Below are 19,235 nucleotides of genomic sequence, written 5' to 3'. Positions count from 1 at the left end.
TGCAAACCGGGATACATATGGCGCTCAGCATTGAAGTGCTGTTAGCTTTCAAACAATGGAGCTGCTATCCTCCGCTATCTGGGGTTGAGTTTAGAGTAGTAGTGTATGATATTGTATTAAGGTCAGTTTAGCGGCTGTACTTTGTGTGTTCTGTGTGCCGTATGTCATGCTTTCAATTCGAGAGTCAGGGTTTTCCCGAAGCTGCATTTGCGAGACAAACCGAGGTCTCTATGGAGATGCTCCGTGTCCGGAATTAAGCCGCATAACAGTCAGGGACTGGGCTCGTTCTGAGTGGGGAATGAGGAGATGTTTACCGGCTGTTGTGCAGTTCAGAAGTCATTCCTATGAAGGAGAAGCTTCGACTGGAGTCTTGAATGACCTCGGCTTTCGCTACTGCTGACTGAGATGGCGTTCTGCCCTTCAACTTCCTGTATCCGGCCTTCTAATTTTGTATGTCTGGTCTTATAAAAGCCAATTTTATCATTATCAAGAGTCTGGATCTGCCTTTTGGAAACCGATGAAAATCACGCGCCGTTTTGTGTGTCTAAGGTTACGTGGCACCTACCTGAGCAAAAATTAGACCTCTAATGCGCAGGCATTTTGTTTATCTGCATATTAAAAGGACATTCCGGTCCTTAAAGGTACAATTGGTAATGGATTTTTGTGGGGGGTTTTTTCCTATCATTGAAAAAGGCTCACTGACATGTTAACTCACCCTCTGCCTGTGTTTATAGTCCTAAAATTCGGGTTTCAAAATATACAGTTGACAGACCGACACTGTACGAACCAAAACATTGTACGTCTGTACAATAATTCAATTAAATTAATTGGTTAAATTGCTTCTCTTTGCTGCAGCCAATTGTACTAATTAACTAATCGGGGGTGGGGGGGTGGGGGGGGGGGGTTTGATTTGAGGATGTTTGTTGCTGCAATTCCACTCTTGACCGTAAATTACCTATTGTACCTTTAAGGAAGCTGATCTTGTTTCAACTTTGGATGAATGGCCTACAATAATGTAAACGTTTCTTTGAGTAGTAAAATTAGCCAGCGTCCCTTTTGACATTGCACGCTGTTGACATTGACATCCACTTCCCTCTCTGTGTCATTCCATTAAATCAAGGGTGTTCAAGCTTATCGGAAAAGAGCTGGTGTGGGTGCCAGTTTTAGTTTTAGCCTAGCACTAAGACACGCAATTCTGCTTATCGACGTCTTGATTGAAAACGATTAGTTAATTAGTACAATCAGGTCTGGTAGTACTGGACTAAAATAAAAACCTACATCAAGACTGGCCCTTTTCGGATAAGACTGGACACGCTCGCATTAAATTATTGGAGTTTTTAATGCGAGAGAGAGCCTATTTTTAATTTTTTTGTTTTTGTCAAGTATTAACTCCATTCCCCTGTTGTGTGTCCAACACTCGATGCAGGGGACTCACCTATCCTGTGCTGCCTGCGCCTTTTCATCTCCCGTCTCCAGCGGGGATGACTCGGCAAAACCTTAGCCCTCGCTTCAATCCAGTCCCCCTGTCACTGATAACCGGCTTTACGTGCCCTCGTTTTCTCCCGCTGCATCTTTCTCTCTTCCTCTCTCTCCCTCCACCGGTCCCATTCACTTATCCCCCCGTGCTATCTGTGTGCATCTCTCCTCCCTTACCCTTCTTTAGCTGGACCATTCCTTTTATGTGTGTCAGTCCCAGGGTTATTCATTTATTCTGAAGTGCCGCCTTCCCCTTACTGGAAACTGGAAATCCTTGTGGACAGCCCATTAAGTTTTGCATGCCCCCTCTGTGCTGGCATTGGGAATTATGATTATCTTATTGTATCCTCTCAGACTTTGGTTTCAATCAACGGCCTCCGTCACTGTATGCCAGAGGGTCGGCCAGAGCCAGGGACAGCAGACGATTTCATCATCTGCAGGACGAAAAAGCGGAATCAATTATTTACGTCTGACTGCTGTTAAAACCTTTTGGAGCCGCTATAATGTGCTTAAAATCTGACCTGAATTTTTGGTTATGTGCCCTATAGCCTCCCTTACACACAGAGCCGACCCAACCCAATAAGTGTTTTTATAATGTTGGGTTCGAGAAGAAATGAAATCCTGCTTAGGGCCCCTCAAAACTGGGGGTGACACTACTTGCACTACAGCTGAACACTAATTGCACTACAGGTCAACAAAACTTGCACCACAGCTGAACAGTAATTGCGCTATAGCTCAACAATACTTGCACTACAGCTGAACACTACTTCTACTACAGCTGAACACTACTTGCAATACAATTCAACACTACTTGTACTACAGCTCAACACTAATTTCACTGCAGCTTAACTATACTCTCACAGATAAGCTGCGGAACCAACCATGCCTGTGTGTATCAAATGGGCTATAGCCTCTTTTTTTTGATGAAATGATTCCATATTTTACTGGATGGTTGGCAACACTAAATCCAGCTACGATTAGCTAGCTAGTCTCTACTGTCATTCATGGACAACAAGCTGACAATGCTAGAATTGGTAGTGGTTCCAACATCCCTTAAGACTGTGTTGCAAGTAGGATATTGTAACAGTTGGCTTGCTAACAATTTTTGACAAAAAATGAAATCATTGTTCACTGTTTTATGTTGATGTGCATTAATTTAGAACTGTGATTAAGCTTTTGATGGCGCTACTTCATAGCCAGACCTGGATAAATAATGCACCCCCTCTCAGCCAATTAGAATTGTGTATTCAACCATGCCGTTGTATAATCAGGTTTATAAAGCGAGTATGAGAAATCTCGCTGTCTGATTGGTTAATAACTGTGATAAAATAACGATATAGCACCGCTATGACTTCTGAAACTTACCATTCAATTACCACTCCGCAGCTAAGCAGTCTGCCAAGTCAAAATGAAAACCTGTGAGCCAATGGCGTTAATCAGAGTTGCCCAGAATTTGCAAGCGAGCAGAAGTGCAGAAGTGCAAGAGCTCTCTCCGCTAACCAAAACTTGGGGAACGAAGAACGCGGAAGCGCCTACAACGCCTACCTACTCAGCGTGATACCACAGTGCTTCAGTATTTGCATATAAACACCAATAAGGCATAAAGTCTCGTTTGCTCGTTAATGCTAACTTGCTAGCTACTGTAGTTAACTAGCTAGTTTGAAAGAACAAAAGTTTACAATGGTTGCATAGCAACTACCTGGCACTATGACACAATGTACCAGCTTCCACAATATCTATATTATGGCAGCACGGATGGTGCTGTGGGTAGCACTGCCGCCTCACAGCAAGGAGGTCCTGGGTTTGAATCCCCGTCGGCCAGGGTCTCTCTGTGTGGAGTTTGCATGTTCTCCCCGTGTTTGCGTGGGTTTCCTCCGGGTACTCCGGTTTCCTCCCACAGTCAAAAGACATGCAGGTTAGGTTGATTGGAGAGTCTAAATTGCCCATAGGTATGAGTGTATAAGTGTGTGAGTGAATGGTGTGTGTGCCCTGCGATGGACTGGCGACCTGTCCAGGGTGTATTCCTGCCTTTCGCCCAATGATTGCTGGGATAGGCTCCAGCCCCCCTGTGACCCTGTTCAGGATAAGCGGGTTCAGATAATGGATGGATGGAATATCTATATTATCATATTACATTATACTTCATACTACTGCCTGCTTATTGCTTAAACAGTAGATGTTTGGAATCATTTAATACAGTGTGCCGGTATCCATTTCCTTCACCAGTCTGCTTTGTAGCCCTGGTAGCTGTGAGATTTTTCACATGTCCGGTTTCACAATCTCTGAACTCTTCAGATTAACCCTGAGCTCACAAACCCAGTGGAAGGTTTGTGAGCTCAGGGTTAATAGGCCAGCAGGCTGTGCAGTCAGATTTGGGAGGAGCGGAGTGGTCTGACCTACGCAGCAGACGAGCGAATGGTCAGATGAAATGGCGGTAGTCTGCTGGTAGCTGACCGTCTTCAGACAGACTCGGAGGCATGCCGCCAGCCTTCCTGCATTCCAGTCAGGCTCCTGCGAGAAAGCGGCACTCGTTAGCCGCACAGCTAAACGCATTTTGTCTTTTCGCATTTGTTGTTTTGTTTAAAAAGAGGCCTCCGCTGATGCATGCTGAAAATGCGATTTAAGCATCGATCCCAAAGCTGCAGCCGAAGGCAGGAGCCCGCCAGACGTGAATACTGATATTTCAGGGGAAATTGATTCACGCACCTACCGGCACTGTAGACCCGAGCAGGAATGCTGGCACTGTAGTTGAGGAAGAAAACAATAGCTGATATTTCCTGTGGCCCCCTTCTTTTCTGGTAAATAAAAATAAATTCCCTGCAGATTCTAATCATGCATCTTTATGAAGGGAAATGCTTACATGTTTGTTCATTATTGGGGGAGGGGAAGAAACAAACTGGTACCAAACAGAACATAAAAAACATGTGTTTTGAAATATGTGCCAAAATATAAAAAATTGGCACTAAAATATAAAAGTCACTTTTGATATTTTAAATACTGTATATGAAACGCATATGAGGAAAGATCAACATTATGTGCCATAAATTCTCAGTATATGGCAATATATTTTAAATATATGGCAATATATTTTTGTCCGTGTGGACTGCTGGCTTCACACTAAGCCATAAGGGAAGAAAGTGAATTTCAGGTATACTATTATTTTAGTTGCGGTGTTTTCCCAGTTCATCTGTATTGCATCCATGCCTCCACATTCCGGTTAAACTCTCGGCTCTGTTTGAACGGGCTAATAATTGTTTTCTGTGGATGGCAGGAGCCCCCACATTCCCTTGAGCAGCTCAGAAGTTAGAGAGCATCTTTGATGTTTGAGAGCACCTCTCAAGTCCACACCATGTGCCCCTACTTTTACGCTTCCCTTCTTAGCGCCTGCTTATAATCGCTATTTTTAGTCTCATTAATATTAATAGGCTACTTATGATGCATTATTCAATATACATGGCTTGCGCTTGTATTATGCCTCGCAGCTACAAATATAGAGGTGCATAGATTAAAACGTAAAATCAGGGCTGTTCATGAAAAAAAATAGCTGCCCCCAATTTTTTCTCCCCCGACGTAAGGGCGAGACGCCTATAGAACTGCGCGGTTTTCTAAAACCGAATTTCCAACCCCCGGGTGGCGCATCCAGCTAAGGTACCAGTTTGTTAATGGAGTAACATGGTGGTTGTTGACACTTTCTAGGTTTTCATATTTAATTTTCACATTACATTACATTACATTATTGGCATTTGGCAGACGCTCTTATCCAGAGCGACGTACAACAATATGGTAAATACCAACAAGAGGGCATTGCAGAAACACATGGAAGTATTAAATATGTCCGTTCTTTAGTTTTGGAGAAGCATTTTAAATGTATTGTCCTATTATCAACCGTTTGAGAATGTTCTCCGAGTACTTGGGTAGCTAGCTAGCAAAAATTATTATTGGATAAGTCCATGTCCTTACCTTAGCTATCAATAGTTGACATACTAAGTTAGCTAGCTTGTAAAAATTCAGTCTCCCAAGATGAGCACATCATGGAGGTAGAAACAACAATGTGTGGGGAAAGTCGGAGCACGGTCTGTCAATCACAGTTCTCAGTACCATGCCCTGAAAGTTTGGACGATCTTTTATAGTGGGAATTTTATTTAAAAAATAAGTTTTAAAATACATTTAAATGACTGAATAATATAACAATTATGCACATTTATTTTATTACTGCCTAAAGACAAGTCACATTCAAGTGACTAACAAGTCAAGTCACATGTTACTCGAATGCGCCCCAGACTCGGATTAAAACCGGGGTAGAATGTCCAGGGGTCGGAAAATAAAAGTCTTGCCATGTGTTTCTTTCACCCCTCAACTCCGCTCCAACAGGCTGGGAGTCCCACCTGGTTATACAAAGTTGCCTGAGTATACCCAGCCTTGCTGTGCCTTAGATTCCTCCGGCCAATCGGGCATGCGCGGTCTACCTGCACTGTCTACCTGCACTCACAGTGCCCGGTGCCCCCCCGTTGAGCGTATTCTGAATGCAATTGGCCGAGGGCTTAATTGTAGGATTTGACAGGTTTGGGTCGGAACAACACAAGCTGCAAGGTTAATTGAGGAGCCATTTTGAATCCTCTCGCTTGTCCATCATTGTGCACAGGTGCTGCATAAACTGTCTGATCCGGCTGTCTTTATTGCAGTCCAGCTGGCAGTTACTTTGAATTTGAATCCTTTTTGGAGTCGTGTTGACATTTAAATGTCACAAATTAAAGGCCCCGGAACCGAAGGGCTCTCCTTCCCTCTGTGCCTCTAGAATATTCCATCCTTCAGAGGTTCAGCGCGGTACTTCTACGCATAGCAATTTGGTTCTTACAGCACTGCGCCGTCAACAATGGCCTGTACTGTTCTGTAGTCAGTTTTTGTCCCTATCCTGATCTTATCCGGCGACCGTTGTTGTATACGCTACGTTGTATAATAAATGTACAATATTCTCGGCGATGTTATCTTTCTCGCACCTAGAAAAATAGCGAATATTTGTGTTTACCGATGTGGCGGTCTGTAAGCCTTTCCTCACGATTGTTTATTATTTTTTGTGTCATTCTTTCCCGCGGCGCATATCTCCGCTCTCACCCGTCATTTATCTCCGCCGTTTCCGACCGCCCGGCACCAAGGCAGCGATGGCTCGGCTAATGAAGTCCTGCCCTCGATCCAATCAAGTAACCTAGAAGTTAATTAAGGGACTGGATCATGCGTCTGACATCCCACACCTACTGACTTAACCTATATTTACCAAGTGAACTAGATTATTTGTGTATTAACCTTTATTTATACAGGGCAGGTTGACTGAGCACGCATGTTCTTTTGCAGCAACACCCTGTTAATGTCCCCCCATGCACCCCCCCCTGTAGCCTAATCGGCAATGTCTTTTGTAGAGATGATGTTCACGGCTATGGACAAATGATACTTCCTGCGAATTGTATCTTATCCAACCCATGTTTTGTAGTTGTTGCAATGACCTTTGGTATGCACTTTGGATGAATGCATCTGCTAAATAAATGTTATGTACGCTATCTTTTATTAATGTAATGCTGTGCATTTTGGTCTATTTTCAACGAGCTGAATGGTAACACCTTTTCCCTTCAGCAGCACACTTTCTCCAAATTCACATAATCCCACGACACACTGCTCTCCAAAGCAAGCTATGTATTTTAATGAAGCAAAATGCATTTTTTGACATTTATTTTGGCTTTTGCAAATTGGATGTGTTCATTTATTAAGTTTTTTTAATTCATCTGAACATCTACATTTTTATTTATTGATTTTATTTTTAAAGGAATTTTCACACGGCACATCTCATTTGAGTTTCCTTTTGCTTATTTGACAATAATAAAGCAATTAGACAAATACATCACAGGTTTAAAAAAAAGGTCAGTAAACGCTGTTCTCCGGCCTTGAGCACTACTGTGACGGTCCAGCTCTGTCCCCCGTCTTCCCCAGGGTGCGAGGACATCGTGGCTGAGAGCATCGCCCTGGAGTCCATCGTGGCCATCCTGAGGTGGAGCTCTCAGCCCTACGGCTCCAAGTGGGTCCACCGGCAGGCCCTGCACTTCCTGTGCGAGGAGTTCAGCCAGGTCATGACCTCAGACACCCTGTACGAGCTGGGCCAGGAGCACCTGCTGGACGCCATCCAGTCCAACTACCTGCAGGTGAGACGCCGTGGCAGCGGTCTTGTCCAAGAGTCGCCGTTTAGAATGACAATTAAAAAGTTGATTTGCCTCTACCTCAAAAATACGTATGGTTTGCTGGCCTCACTGTAGCTAGAGAGATGGTTGCACAAAGGTGGAAGCCACTGCATTCTTTGTCCTGGTCTCAGTGGGAGAGTACCATTATTCGAATTGTTTGTATGGAACTCCAGGAGTGAGGACCACTGCGCTATCGTCTTCTCCCTAGCTGACCAGAAGGGTGCAGTTTCCGTTCCCTTTTGGGACTCATTGCGTACCGCCATCCACCTTCATCAGCACATGAAGCCAGTCTCTCACAGTGCGACCGTGCAGCTCGGCCGGTGGACCGCAGAGCGAACAAATCGATACGAGAAACAAATGCAGTCTTAAAAGCGGTTTTTAAAAAGCAACGGGATTTGGTTCCATCTGCTGAACGTTTTGGCTTCACGCCAAAGCTGTTTCCGGTCAGATAGTTTAGGTTTCCTCACAGAATGCCAGGTTTTTGGGCAGTAATCTCGCAGCGAGACGACATGGTTTTTGGTTTTTTCCGAGGCTTTGTGAACACCTCTACTCATCCGCCAAACCTTTTTAAATCTGGTTTAATCCCACTGTGAGTGAAAACACAAAACCCAAATCCCTGGGTTGTTCTTTCTGGGTCAAACAAAGAAAACTTTTGGTTAAATGTGCCTATACATTAAAATGTTGCAGGGTGTAATAATGCACTGGAACACAGGAATAGCTGCTGTTGTGACCAGACCTGGGTCAATTACGTAATTATTTTGTATTCAAATACATTTCTGTGCTTAATCAATCTTTCCTGGTGCAATTGAGCCCACCAAGAGGACCTTGGTACTTTTTGAGAGCTTCAGTAAAGCGTAGAAAATGATTTGAACTCAAAGCAATTACGCAATTGACCCAGGTCTGGTTGAGACTGCGCTGTTTGATAAGAGGGGCTTGTGGCAGTGGCATTATAAACGCAGGCCCTGCAGGGAGCGGTAAGGACACGGCTCTGGCTGAGGTTGAGGGCGCTGCACTGCTGGAGCCGACATGGCGGCTCAGGTGAAGCCGCTTAATGGAAATTGACGCTGTGGACCCACACTGGCTCTGACTGGGGGAAATGAAGGAAATGTAGTTAACCTTCTGATTGACCCGTTTATTCCAGTCCCGCAGTCTTTTACTGGAGTCTCTGTGGACCTGTGAGCGCCTGTGTACGTGCGCACTCGCATGCACGCAAACACACACACATGCACGCATGTACACACATGCATACACATGCATACACACCCATACACACACATATATGTACCTACACATGCGGGAACACTCCCAAGCGCCCACACTGCCACATACACACTCTCGCACACTGCCACACACACACACACACTCTCTCCCACACACACACACACACACACACACACACACACACACACACACTCTCCCACACACACACTCGCACACACACACCCACACACCCAAACTCTCCCATACACACACATTCTCCCACACACACACACACACACACACACACGCACACTCTCTCACACACACACACACACTCACTAATGGTCGCCGGCTGTAATCACACTGCCCCTTGTTTCACAGGCCAGCGAGCAGGACGTCCTCAAGTACGTGGTGAAGTGGGGAGAGCACCAGCTGATCAAGAGAATGGCTGACCGAGGTGAGCCACCCCCCAGATTCCCCCCCCCCCCCCCCCCACCTCCCCCCACTGGCAACACTGTCTCTGCCCGCAGCACTACAGTCGCGAACGGAGCCCTCCTCAACCAGCAGTCCAGCTGGAGCGGGCCCTCTGCCGGCTGTGCAGTCTCAGCGGGCCCCGGGGCCGGCTGGCTGGCTGGCTGCTGTTCCTGTTTGTCTCTCTCCTGCCCTGTTTGTGCGTCCTCCTGCACAGTGGGGGATTGTACCGGAGTGTGTGTAATTCTGTGTGTCATTGCAGGTGACGCAAGACACGTGTGCGTCGCTGGACTTGTTTTGGCTGTTGCCATTGCTTTTGCACGCTTATCTCTGCTGTACTTGTGCATTCATGTGTGTCTGTGTGTGTGTGTGAGAGAGTGTGCGGGTGCACATGTGCTTCTGTGTGTGCTGTGGAGTTATGTACAGTACTGTGCAGAAGTCTTAGTCTTAGGCACCCTAGACTTTACTCTATATATGTTTATTTTTTTGTGTGTGGTAGTATAAAAGAACACACTTCAGATTTCCAAATATTCATTTTCCAAAATATTTAATTTTACAGAGACATTTTTGTATTTCATTTTAAAGAAGTAACATATTACTGTAAGCATTTGGCTACTTTTTACATAAAAACTTGATCAAGGCTGTCTGAGATCAGAAGCAAGGAGCCAACCACTGTGGCAAGTTCTCTAACATGCTTGGAACAACCTCCCTGCTGATAGTACAGAATGTTATACAGGTGCCTAAGTACTTTTGCACAGTACTGTATGTGTCTGGACGGGCTGGATATTCTATTGTTTCTTGCAGCATTAGTTGTGTTCTTTTTGTCTGTGTGATTCTGTTCTGCACCAGGAGTAAATGGCTACATTGTGCTTGTTTCAGTGTAAGGGTGGCCTTGTTTTGTATGTGTCAGTACTGAGTGATTTCATATATGTGAGTGCTAAGTGATTGTGAAGTCTCTATCAGCATCGAGTGGATATCTAGTGTCAGTATTATGTGATGATATAGCTTCAGTGTCTGGAGTAAGTGGTTATATTCTGGCTGTGTCACTGATGAGTGGTTATGTTATGTCAGTATATGTCAGTACTGAGTGTATGTTATGTCAGTGCTGTACTGAATGGCTATGTTGTGTGTCAGTACTGAGTGTATGTTATGTCAGTGCTGTACTGAATGGCTGTGTCGTGTGTCAGTGCTGTGTTTATGTCAGTACTGTACTGAATGGTTGTGTCGTGCCAGTACTGAGTGTATGTTATGTCAGTGCTGTACTGAATGGTTGTGTCGTGTGTCAGTGCTGTGTTTGTCAGTACTGTACTGAATGGTTGTGTCATGTGTCAGTGCTGTGTTTATGTCAGTGCTGTACTGAATGGTTGTGTCGTGTATCAGTGCTGTACTGAATGGTTGTGTCATGTCAGTACTGAGTGTATGTTATGTCAGTGCTGTACTGAATGGTTGTGTCATGTGTCAGTGCTGTGTTTATGTCAGTGCTGTACTGAATGGTTGTGTCGTGCCAGTACTGAGTGTATGTTATGTCAGTGCTGTACTGAATGGTTGTGTCATGTGTCAGTGCTGTGTTTATGTCAGTGCTGTACTGAATGGTTGTGTTGTGTGTCAGTGCTGTGTTTGTCAGTGCTGTACTGAATGGTTGTGTCGTGTGTCACTACTGAATGTATGTTATGTCAGTGCTGTACTGAATGGTTGTGTCGTGTGTCAGTGCTGGGTTTATGTCAGTGCTGTACTGAATGGTTGTGTCGTGTGTCACTACTGAATGTATGTTATGTCAGTGCTGTACTGAATGGTTGTGTCATGTGTCAGTGCTTTGTTTATGTCAGTGCTGTACTGAATGGTTGTGTCATGTGTCAGTGCTGTGTTTATGTCAGTGCTGTACTGAATGGTTGTGTCTTGTGTCAGTGCTGTGTTTGTCAGTGCTGTACTGAATGGTTGTGTCGTGTGTCAGTGCTGTGTTTGTCAGTGCTGTACTGAATGGTTGTGTCGTGTGTCAGTACTGAGTGTATGTTATGTCAGTGCTGTACTGAATGGTTGTGTCGTGTCAGTGCTGTGTTTGTCAGTGCTGTACTGAATGGTTGTGTCGTGTGTCAGTACTGAATGGTTGTGTCGTGTCAGTACTGAGTGTATGTTATGTCAGTGCTGTACTGAATGGTTATGTCGTGTGTCAGTACTGAGTGTATGTTATGTCAGTGCTGTACTGAATGGTTGTGTCGTGTCAGTGCTGTGTTTGTCAGTGCTGTACTGAATGGTTGTGTCGTGTGTCAGTACTGAGTGTATGTTATGTCAGTGCTGTACTGAATGGTTGTGTCGTGTGTCAGTACTGAGTGTATGTTATGTCAGTGCTGTACTGAATGGTTGTGTCGTGTGTCAGTACTGAGTGTATGTTATGTCAGTGCTGTACTGAATGGTTGTGTCGTGTGTCAGTACTGAGTGTATGTTATGTCAGTGCTGTACTGAATGGTTGTGTCGTGTGTCAGTACTGAGTGTTTACAACAAACACTGAGTGTTTGTTTTTGTCACAGAGCCCAACCTGCTGAGCGGCACGGCCCACAGTGTGAACAAGCGGGGGGTGAAGCGCCGGGACCTGGACCTGGAGGAGCTGAAGGAGATCCTGTCCCCCCTGCTGCCCTGCGTCCGCATGGACCACATCCTCCCTGCCAACAGCGAGGTCCTCTCTGACGCGGTGAGCGTGTGGGCGCGTGTGGGCGCGTGTGGGCGCGTGTGTGCATGCTTGTGTGTCTTTGGCTGCGTTCCCCCACACCAGTGGTGATGTAAGGTGTGAAAGTTTCAAGTAATTTTATCAGTAATTTTATTTTCTTCTTTCGGTTTTGATGTCTGTTGTTTGATGTGATAAAAAAAGAACTGTACTCATGTTGCTATATTTTTTTATTTTTTTTTTAAATAAGAAAGCATATTTGCACTCTGCACTCTTTATAAAAAAAAAAAAAGAAAAAAAGAAAGAAAATGGGCCATGTGACCCCCCAGCGTCTTATGACACTCCTCTCCCTCCTCTTCACCCCAGATGAAGAGGGGTCTGGTGAGTACCCCGCCCTCAGACATGCTGCCCACGGCCGAGGGGGGCAGAGCCAACGCCTGGCTGAGGCTGAAGAGCGCCGGGATCCACCTGCGACCCCGCCTCTTCTCCCCCTACGTGGAGGAGGCCAAGGTACGACCATGGGTCGACTTTCCAGCTGCTAGTTTTGCCTATCCATATGAAATCGGCCCCTATATTTTTGCTCAAAAAGTGTATTTTCCTATTGGACTCCATTCATGTTAGTCCCAGCAGAATTTTTTTTCATAATTGTTTCAGATGTCCAATTTGTCCCCTCTGATGTAAAATCTTAGTGCCCTCATTTGGCTACTGCCTCCGCTGTGGAGGCATGTCTTTTGACTTGCGTTTCCTTCATTGGGCATGTGACTAGGCATGTGACCAAGGACACAAGTGAGCATGAGCAGTAAGCAAAACTCTAAGGGTACAACAGGGCCCTGCCCACTGATGGCCCCACCCGGTTCTGCCACAGCCGAGACCAGTGGTCTAAAGTCCAGGGGGCAGAAGGTAAAAGTCCTGCTGTATCTTTCTTCCAACCTTCAACTCAGCCAGCTGATTTCACAAATTAGTTTTACTGGCTGAAGAATTAAGCTAAGTAGCAAACCCTGGTGGTCAGAAGAAAATATTGGGGAGGGCTTTTACTTTCTGAACCTGGATTCTTTTTATTTGTATAGCGCTTTTTACAGCAAAAGATTGTCACATAGCAGCTTTACAAAGAGCCCAGGCCCTCAGAGCAAGCCTAGGGCGACAGTGGCAAGGAAAAACTCTCTGACTAACAGGAAGAAACCTTGAGCAGAACCAAGCTCAGAGGGGGAGCCCATCTGCTTCTGGCCAGCACTGGGCAAACAGTGAGATTAACAGCAGTGTTATATGTAATATATAAATAAATTAAATGAATAATTGAAATCAATAATGATACAAATAATAATTACGGATGAGTGTGTGAGTGAATGGTGTGTGTGCCCTGTGATAAACTGGCGACCTGTCCAGGTCCTGCCTCTCACCCAGTGCCAGGATATGCTCCAGTATAACCAGGAATAAGCAGGTTTGATAGTGGATGGATGGATATTCTATGTGTCCTCGTGTATATACAGTGAGGTCCGTAAGTATTTGGACAGTGAAACCATTTTCAAGGGGTGTAATATCTACACAGTATACTCTATATACTCTATACCCCTATGTACCCTCAAATTAGAGCTGACAGTACTTTAATAACTTTAGTGAGGGTGTTTAAATCCATGAGGAGCGAATCGTGTACTTATTACAGCCCTTTAAAATCGTGTCACTGTCCAAATACTTACGGACCTCATAAGTCAGTGTATCTTTGATAGGCGTAACTGACATGCAAGTGAATGGCACTTTGACCCTGTTTGAGGGAGCGGTGCGCATAGTTTGGAACGGAATGGTGTGTGTGACCTGTGACCTCTGACCCCTGACCTCCCTCACCGTTGGCCAGGCTGCGCTGGACGAGATGATGGTGGAGCAGACGGACCTGGTGCGACTGCGCATGGTCCGCATGTCCAACGTGCCCGACACCCTCTACATGGTCAACAACGCCGCCCCCCAGTGCTGTCACATGATCAACCACCAGCAAGTCCCGGGCGGCCAGGCCACCCCTCCCTCTGTGGTGGCCAATGAGATACCAGGTGGGCAGCTGAAGGACAGGCACCCGGTCCTGTTACGGAAAGCCTTCACCGACGGTGCCCGGAGAGCATAATGCCCTGTGTGTTTGTCTTCGGGAACTGCCTCGTGATGTTGTTTTTGCTGTATTATATTTAGGTGTTCTATTTGCGGCTGAATTATCAGTGGTGCTGTTCTCGGGGAGGAGAGCTTTGTGCTCCCAGCCTCTCTTGCATCTGCTTTAATGAGGAAATTCAATTTGGTGTTATTTGTACAGGGCTTTTTCCAGAACATTCCATTTTTTGCGATGCTTCACTTTGCAAAATGCAAAATTCCTCCCTGCTTTCCCATCTTTCCTCCCTTCGCATTTTGTCTCTTGCTCTTTCCTCCTTTCTGCTGCTTATCTCTCCCTCCTTTACTCCATTTTTCCTTCCTCCTTTCTTGATTCCTGTCTTTCTTTCTGCTTCACTCCATTTTTATTTTCCTCATGTCTTTCTTTCTTCCTGTCTCCACTTGCTTCTCCCTACATCTTCTGCTATCCTTACTGCCCCTCCTATACACCCCGCCTCTTCCCCCTCTCTTATCCCTCTCTTCGTTCCCCCTCTGCCTCTCTTTTCCCCATTTATCTCACCGGTCTCTGTCCTCTCCTTTTCCTGCCCCACTTCTCTCTCTCCCTCCCCCCCTCTTTTCCTCTGTTCCCCCCCTGCCTCTCTATTCCCCCATCTCTCACCCATCTCCCTGTCCTCTCCTTTTCCTGCTTCCATTCTCTCTCTCTCTCTCTCTCTCTCTCTCTCTCTCAATTCAGTTCAATTCAGTGTGGTGCTTTATTGGCAGGAAATACATATTGCCAAAGCAAACATGAAACATACAAGAATATAACAGCACGTAAAAGTAAAACATGAAGAATTGAGTGAAGTTATTGTAATAAAATAATAAAGAATTTCATTTCTCTGTCTCTCTCTGTCTCTCAGTGCCCAGGCTGGCGGTGGTGAAGCAGATGACGTCTCGCCTGCAGGAGTTGCGTCACACGGAGCTGGTCCAGCGCGCGTACGCTCTGAACTGTGGCGAGGGGGCGAGTGTCAGCCACGCCCTGCAGCTGCGGGTGCTGCGTGAGTTCGGCCTGCCGGACGGTGCGGCCGAGCTGCTGCAGGTCAGACCCTGAAATCAACCTTTTACTGTCCTTTTGATCACAATGAGCCCCCAGCCTGATCTCTACCCGGGGCGAGGGCAGAGATATGGCCCCAGAGATGTGCGTGTTGTAGGTGCCGGGTTTACGGAAGACTACATTGGCCGGGTAGGCTACTGCACGCTTTGTCTGGTCCCGTCAGACACTGTAATACAGGGATGCACAGCAAGGGCTGATCTGTTTCAGGATTTTGTGGCACCTCCCTGACCAAGGCTCTTCTTGCTCTTCTTCATTTTGGCTGGACAGCCAACTTTAGGACTCTTGGTCGTTCCAAACATCCTTTTAATTTATTTAAAATCCTTCCAATTATTGAGACCACTGTGCTCTTCGGAACACTCAAAGCTTTAGAAAAGGTTTTTTACTCTTGCCCTGATCTATTCCTCACCACAATTTTATTACAGAGGTCTACAGAGAGTTCCTTGGAGTCCTTTTTGTCCTGACGTGCAGTGTGAATTGTGGGACCTTATAGACACAGGAAACTGTGTCCAATAAATTCAATTTGCCATAAGTGGACTCCAATCAACTTCTAGACACATCTCAAGGAGAATTAAAGCAAACAGGATGCACCTGTTTTCACTTTGTCACTCTGGGTTATTGAGTACAGATTGATGGGCTAAAATGGAAATTTTATCCATTTAAAATTAAATCTACAACACCATCAATCAATCAATGTTTATTTGTATAGCGCTTTTAACAAAAGGGCTGTGTCACAAAGCAGCAGCTCCCAGGAGTATGCCCAGGTAAACGGTGAAAGACACTCCCTTTTCTAACAGTAAGAAACCTTGAGCAGAAACTTGCCGCTCGTTGACAGCGGTTTGTTGTAAAAACAGATAAATTATAGTTTGTAAATCCAAATGAAGTGGTCATGTAGAGAGATGGTGTACAAAAAGTGAAGGGGTCTGAAAACCTTCTGAACCAATGTAATGATAACGTTCTGCAAGTAGTCTCTTGTCATACTCACTGCCATTTTGCACATTTAGTTTTTTCTCTCTCCGCCCTCAGAACCCGCACAAGTTTTTCCCGGAGGAGTGCTTCGGGGACGAGAGTCCTGTTCTCGCCCTGCGCCCCGTCTCCAGAACAACGGCCGCCGAGGGGCTGCCCGGATTCCACCCGCCTCTGCCCCCTCCCCCTCCGCCCTACCACCCCCCTGCCACGCCCGGCCACGCCCAGCTGGCGGGCTGGAGGCCCAGAGCTCACCCCCAGCCTCCGTCCCGCTCTTTCTCTTACCCCTGCAACCACACCCCTCTGCCCTGGTGCCCCAAACAGGCTGACCCGCTGGGTCCCGCCCACCCCTCCTATCCTGGCCAACAGGGGCTGAATGTGAGTGGGGGGCAGGGAAGTGGGAGGGCTTAAGGTTAAAACCTGATTTACACTTTGCCGCACAACCCAAGTGTCGTATGTCGAAAATGACGCATTTTCAACTGAAAAGAAGTGTCGTACAACACTATTTATGCTAGTTTATTTAAGAATTTTATGTTGTGGACGTCATACTTTGTCGTGTAATGTTTATTGGCCAGAAGGAACACCGAAAGCCATTGTCATAGACACGTCCCGTTATCAAAAAATGTAAGCAAACTGTCAGGAGTTGTCAAACTGTCAGGAGTTGTCAAACTGTCAGGAGTTTGACGTTTCGTTCCCATACAGACAATAGAACCGCCATTGTGGACTTGCCGAAGTATACAGTGGGCTCAAGAATTATTGGCACCCCTCATCAGCAATGCACAAACAAGGCAAAAAAAAAAAAAAAAAGAATATAATTATAGAGAAAGGTAATACACCAACATGTGCCAAATACTGTACTTTATTAATGTTTCAATGGAAACAACCAAAATCATAACAATCATTTAATAAAAAATACATTTCAACAAATTCAAGGTTTCAGAATTATTGGCACCCTTCACCTAGTACTTAGGGCAACCACCTCTGGCAAGGATAACAGCATGGAGTCTCTTCCTGTAATTTTTGACAAGATTAAGGAACACATTTGGAGGGATTTTGGACCATTCCTCTTTGCATATTGTTTCAAGATCCTTCACGTTCTTGGGTTTGTGCTTATCCACTGACCTCTTCAACTCAGCCCACAGGTTTTCGATTGGATTGAGGTCTGGTGACTGAGATGGCCATTGCAGAACGTTGATTTTGTTGTCACGGAACCATTTCTGTGTGGATCTTGAGGTGCGTTTTGGGTCATTGTCTTGTTGGAAAGTCCACCTACGACCAAGTCCCAGACTTCTGGCAGAGGGAACCAGATTTTCAGCCAAATTCCCTGATACTTGCTGGAATTCATTATGCCATCAATCCTAACCAGTGCCCCTGGACCTCTGGAATTAAAACAGCCCCAAAAAATGACTGACCCACCACCATATTTCACTGTGGGTATGAGGTGCTTCTCCTTGTATGCATCTCTATTCCTACGCCAAACATACCGATGCTGTATCTGACCAAAACGTTCAATTTTGGTCTCATCTGACCAGAGAACCTTGTTCCAGTCATGATGTAAATGATGTTTGGCAAACTCCAAGCGCTTTCTTCTGTGTCTTGTGGTCAGAAAAGGCTTTCTTCTGGCAACCCTTCCAATGAGGCTGTGGTTATGGAGGTGGCGTCTGATGGTGCTTGTTGAAACCTGGTGACCCCAAGATGCCACCAAGGCCTGCAATTCTTTCACTGTGGTCCTTGGGGATTTTGTTGCTTCTCTCACCATTCTCCTCAGTATCCTGGGGGGCAAGATGCAGTTGCGTCCTCTACCCATGAGATTTTCAACAGTTCCATATCTTTTGAACCTTTTTATAATTGCTCTGACAGTGCTCAGTGGTATATTCAATCGTTTGTGAATTTTCTTGTAGCCATTACCACGTTTATGAAGGTCTATGACCATCTGCCTCTTTTGAACTGCCAATTATTTTGTTATTATATGTTGTTATTTTTATTCATGGTGTTGGATGACAAAGGGATATTGCATGCGTGTTACCTCATTTATATACCCTAGTGAAACAGGAAGTGATGTAATCACTCAATACAGTTCCTTAACACATAGATAAACTTAAATAAGTGGAATTTAATACCTGGTTTAATTTTGGTAGGTGTTATTTACAATAATTTGTAAGGGTGCCAATAATTGTGAAACATTGATTTGGAGGAAATTGATTTTTAATTAAATCAGTAAATGATTTTTGTTGGTTCCATTGAAACATTAATATAGCACGGTATTTATCACATGTTGGTATTTCGAGTTTGTCTATAAATATATTGTTTCGAATTTTTTTGAGTATTGTTTGTTCATTTTCTGTCAGGGGTGCCAATAATTTTTGAGCCCACTGTAAATGCTAAACATTTCCGAGGGTTGTGCGTGAAAAAGACTCACATTTCACATTCACCGTTCATACATTATATAAAACACGTTCATTAAATATAAACATGCACGTATCGCCCTGTCGTTCTATGTCTGTCCATCGGACAGTTCATCTGTCGATCTATCCATTCATTATCCGCCTTTAGTTGCTGGAGTGGCATTGAGAGAAGGATAAAACGGGTTTAAGGTGTTATATGCATTGTTACGGTGATCTTTGTAGTCGGGAGAGAAGGTATGTGGCTCTCCTATGTTAACGGTGCTGTTCTTGAATACTTTATATACACTGAGAGGCATTAATTATGCAACATTCGCTCTGGGTCCCATAATTCTAGTCCGTCGCACCTGGGTGCCTGGACATTTTAATGAGGGCTGGCTAAATGCAAACTGACCCTGCAGTTCCATGGGGCTCTGTTCAAATGACCCCGCACCCAAATACCGATAGTTAGCCGCAGTGGGTTGACGTACCAGCCTGAGGTCTCTGCTGTGCCGTATGGAACATGCACTGGCCCCATCCCCATCCCCATCCAGGTTCCTTTCACCCTTTGAACCGGTGGTTTCAAACTCGTTGCCACGGAGGGCCGTGTTATGCTGGGTTTCACTCCAACCAATTCACGCTAATGGGTGTCTGCACATTTCTGCGAACCTCTGTGAACCTCT

At 45.4% G+C, this 19,235-nt stretch overlaps 1 protein-coding gene across 4 annotated transcripts in view; it reads left to right on the top strand.

Annotated features, from left to right (window-relative positions):
- Positions 1 to 19,235, top strand: part of LOC133128724 (BTB/POZ domain-containing protein 7-like) — a 57,396-nt gene that overhangs the window by 31,910 nt on the left and 6,251 nt on the right. For 3 of the 4 annotated variants that reach the window (XM_061242451.1, XM_061242452.1, XM_061242450.1), the window contains 7 exons: positions 7,456 to 7,664; positions 9,282 to 9,357; positions 11,897 to 12,057; positions 12,397 to 12,540; positions 13,880 to 14,069; positions 15,015 to 15,193; positions 16,232 to 16,549. In XM_061242451.1, coding sequence (XP_061098435.1) covers positions 7,456 to 7,664; positions 9,282 to 9,357; positions 11,897 to 12,057; positions 12,397 to 12,540; positions 13,880 to 14,069; positions 15,015 to 15,193; positions 16,232 to 16,549 — 1,277 coding nt within the window. Of the gene's footprint in view, positions 1 to 7,455; positions 7,665 to 9,281; positions 9,358 to 11,896; positions 12,058 to 12,396; positions 12,541 to 12,796; positions 12,931 to 13,879; positions 14,070 to 15,014; positions 15,194 to 16,231; positions 16,550 to 19,235 lie in introns of those variants that run through there. The other variant, XR_009708784.1, reaches the window with a different exon arrangement.

This window comes from Conger conger, chromosome 5, assembly GCF_963514075.1.
Source record: "Conger conger chromosome 5, fConCon1.1, whole genome shotgun sequence".
NCBI classification, from domain to species: domain Eukaryota; kingdom Metazoa; phylum Chordata; class Actinopteri; order Anguilliformes; family Congridae; genus Conger; species Conger conger.
Note: the sequence above shows the minus strand (reverse complement) of the source record. Positions and strands in the feature narration are given on the sequence as shown.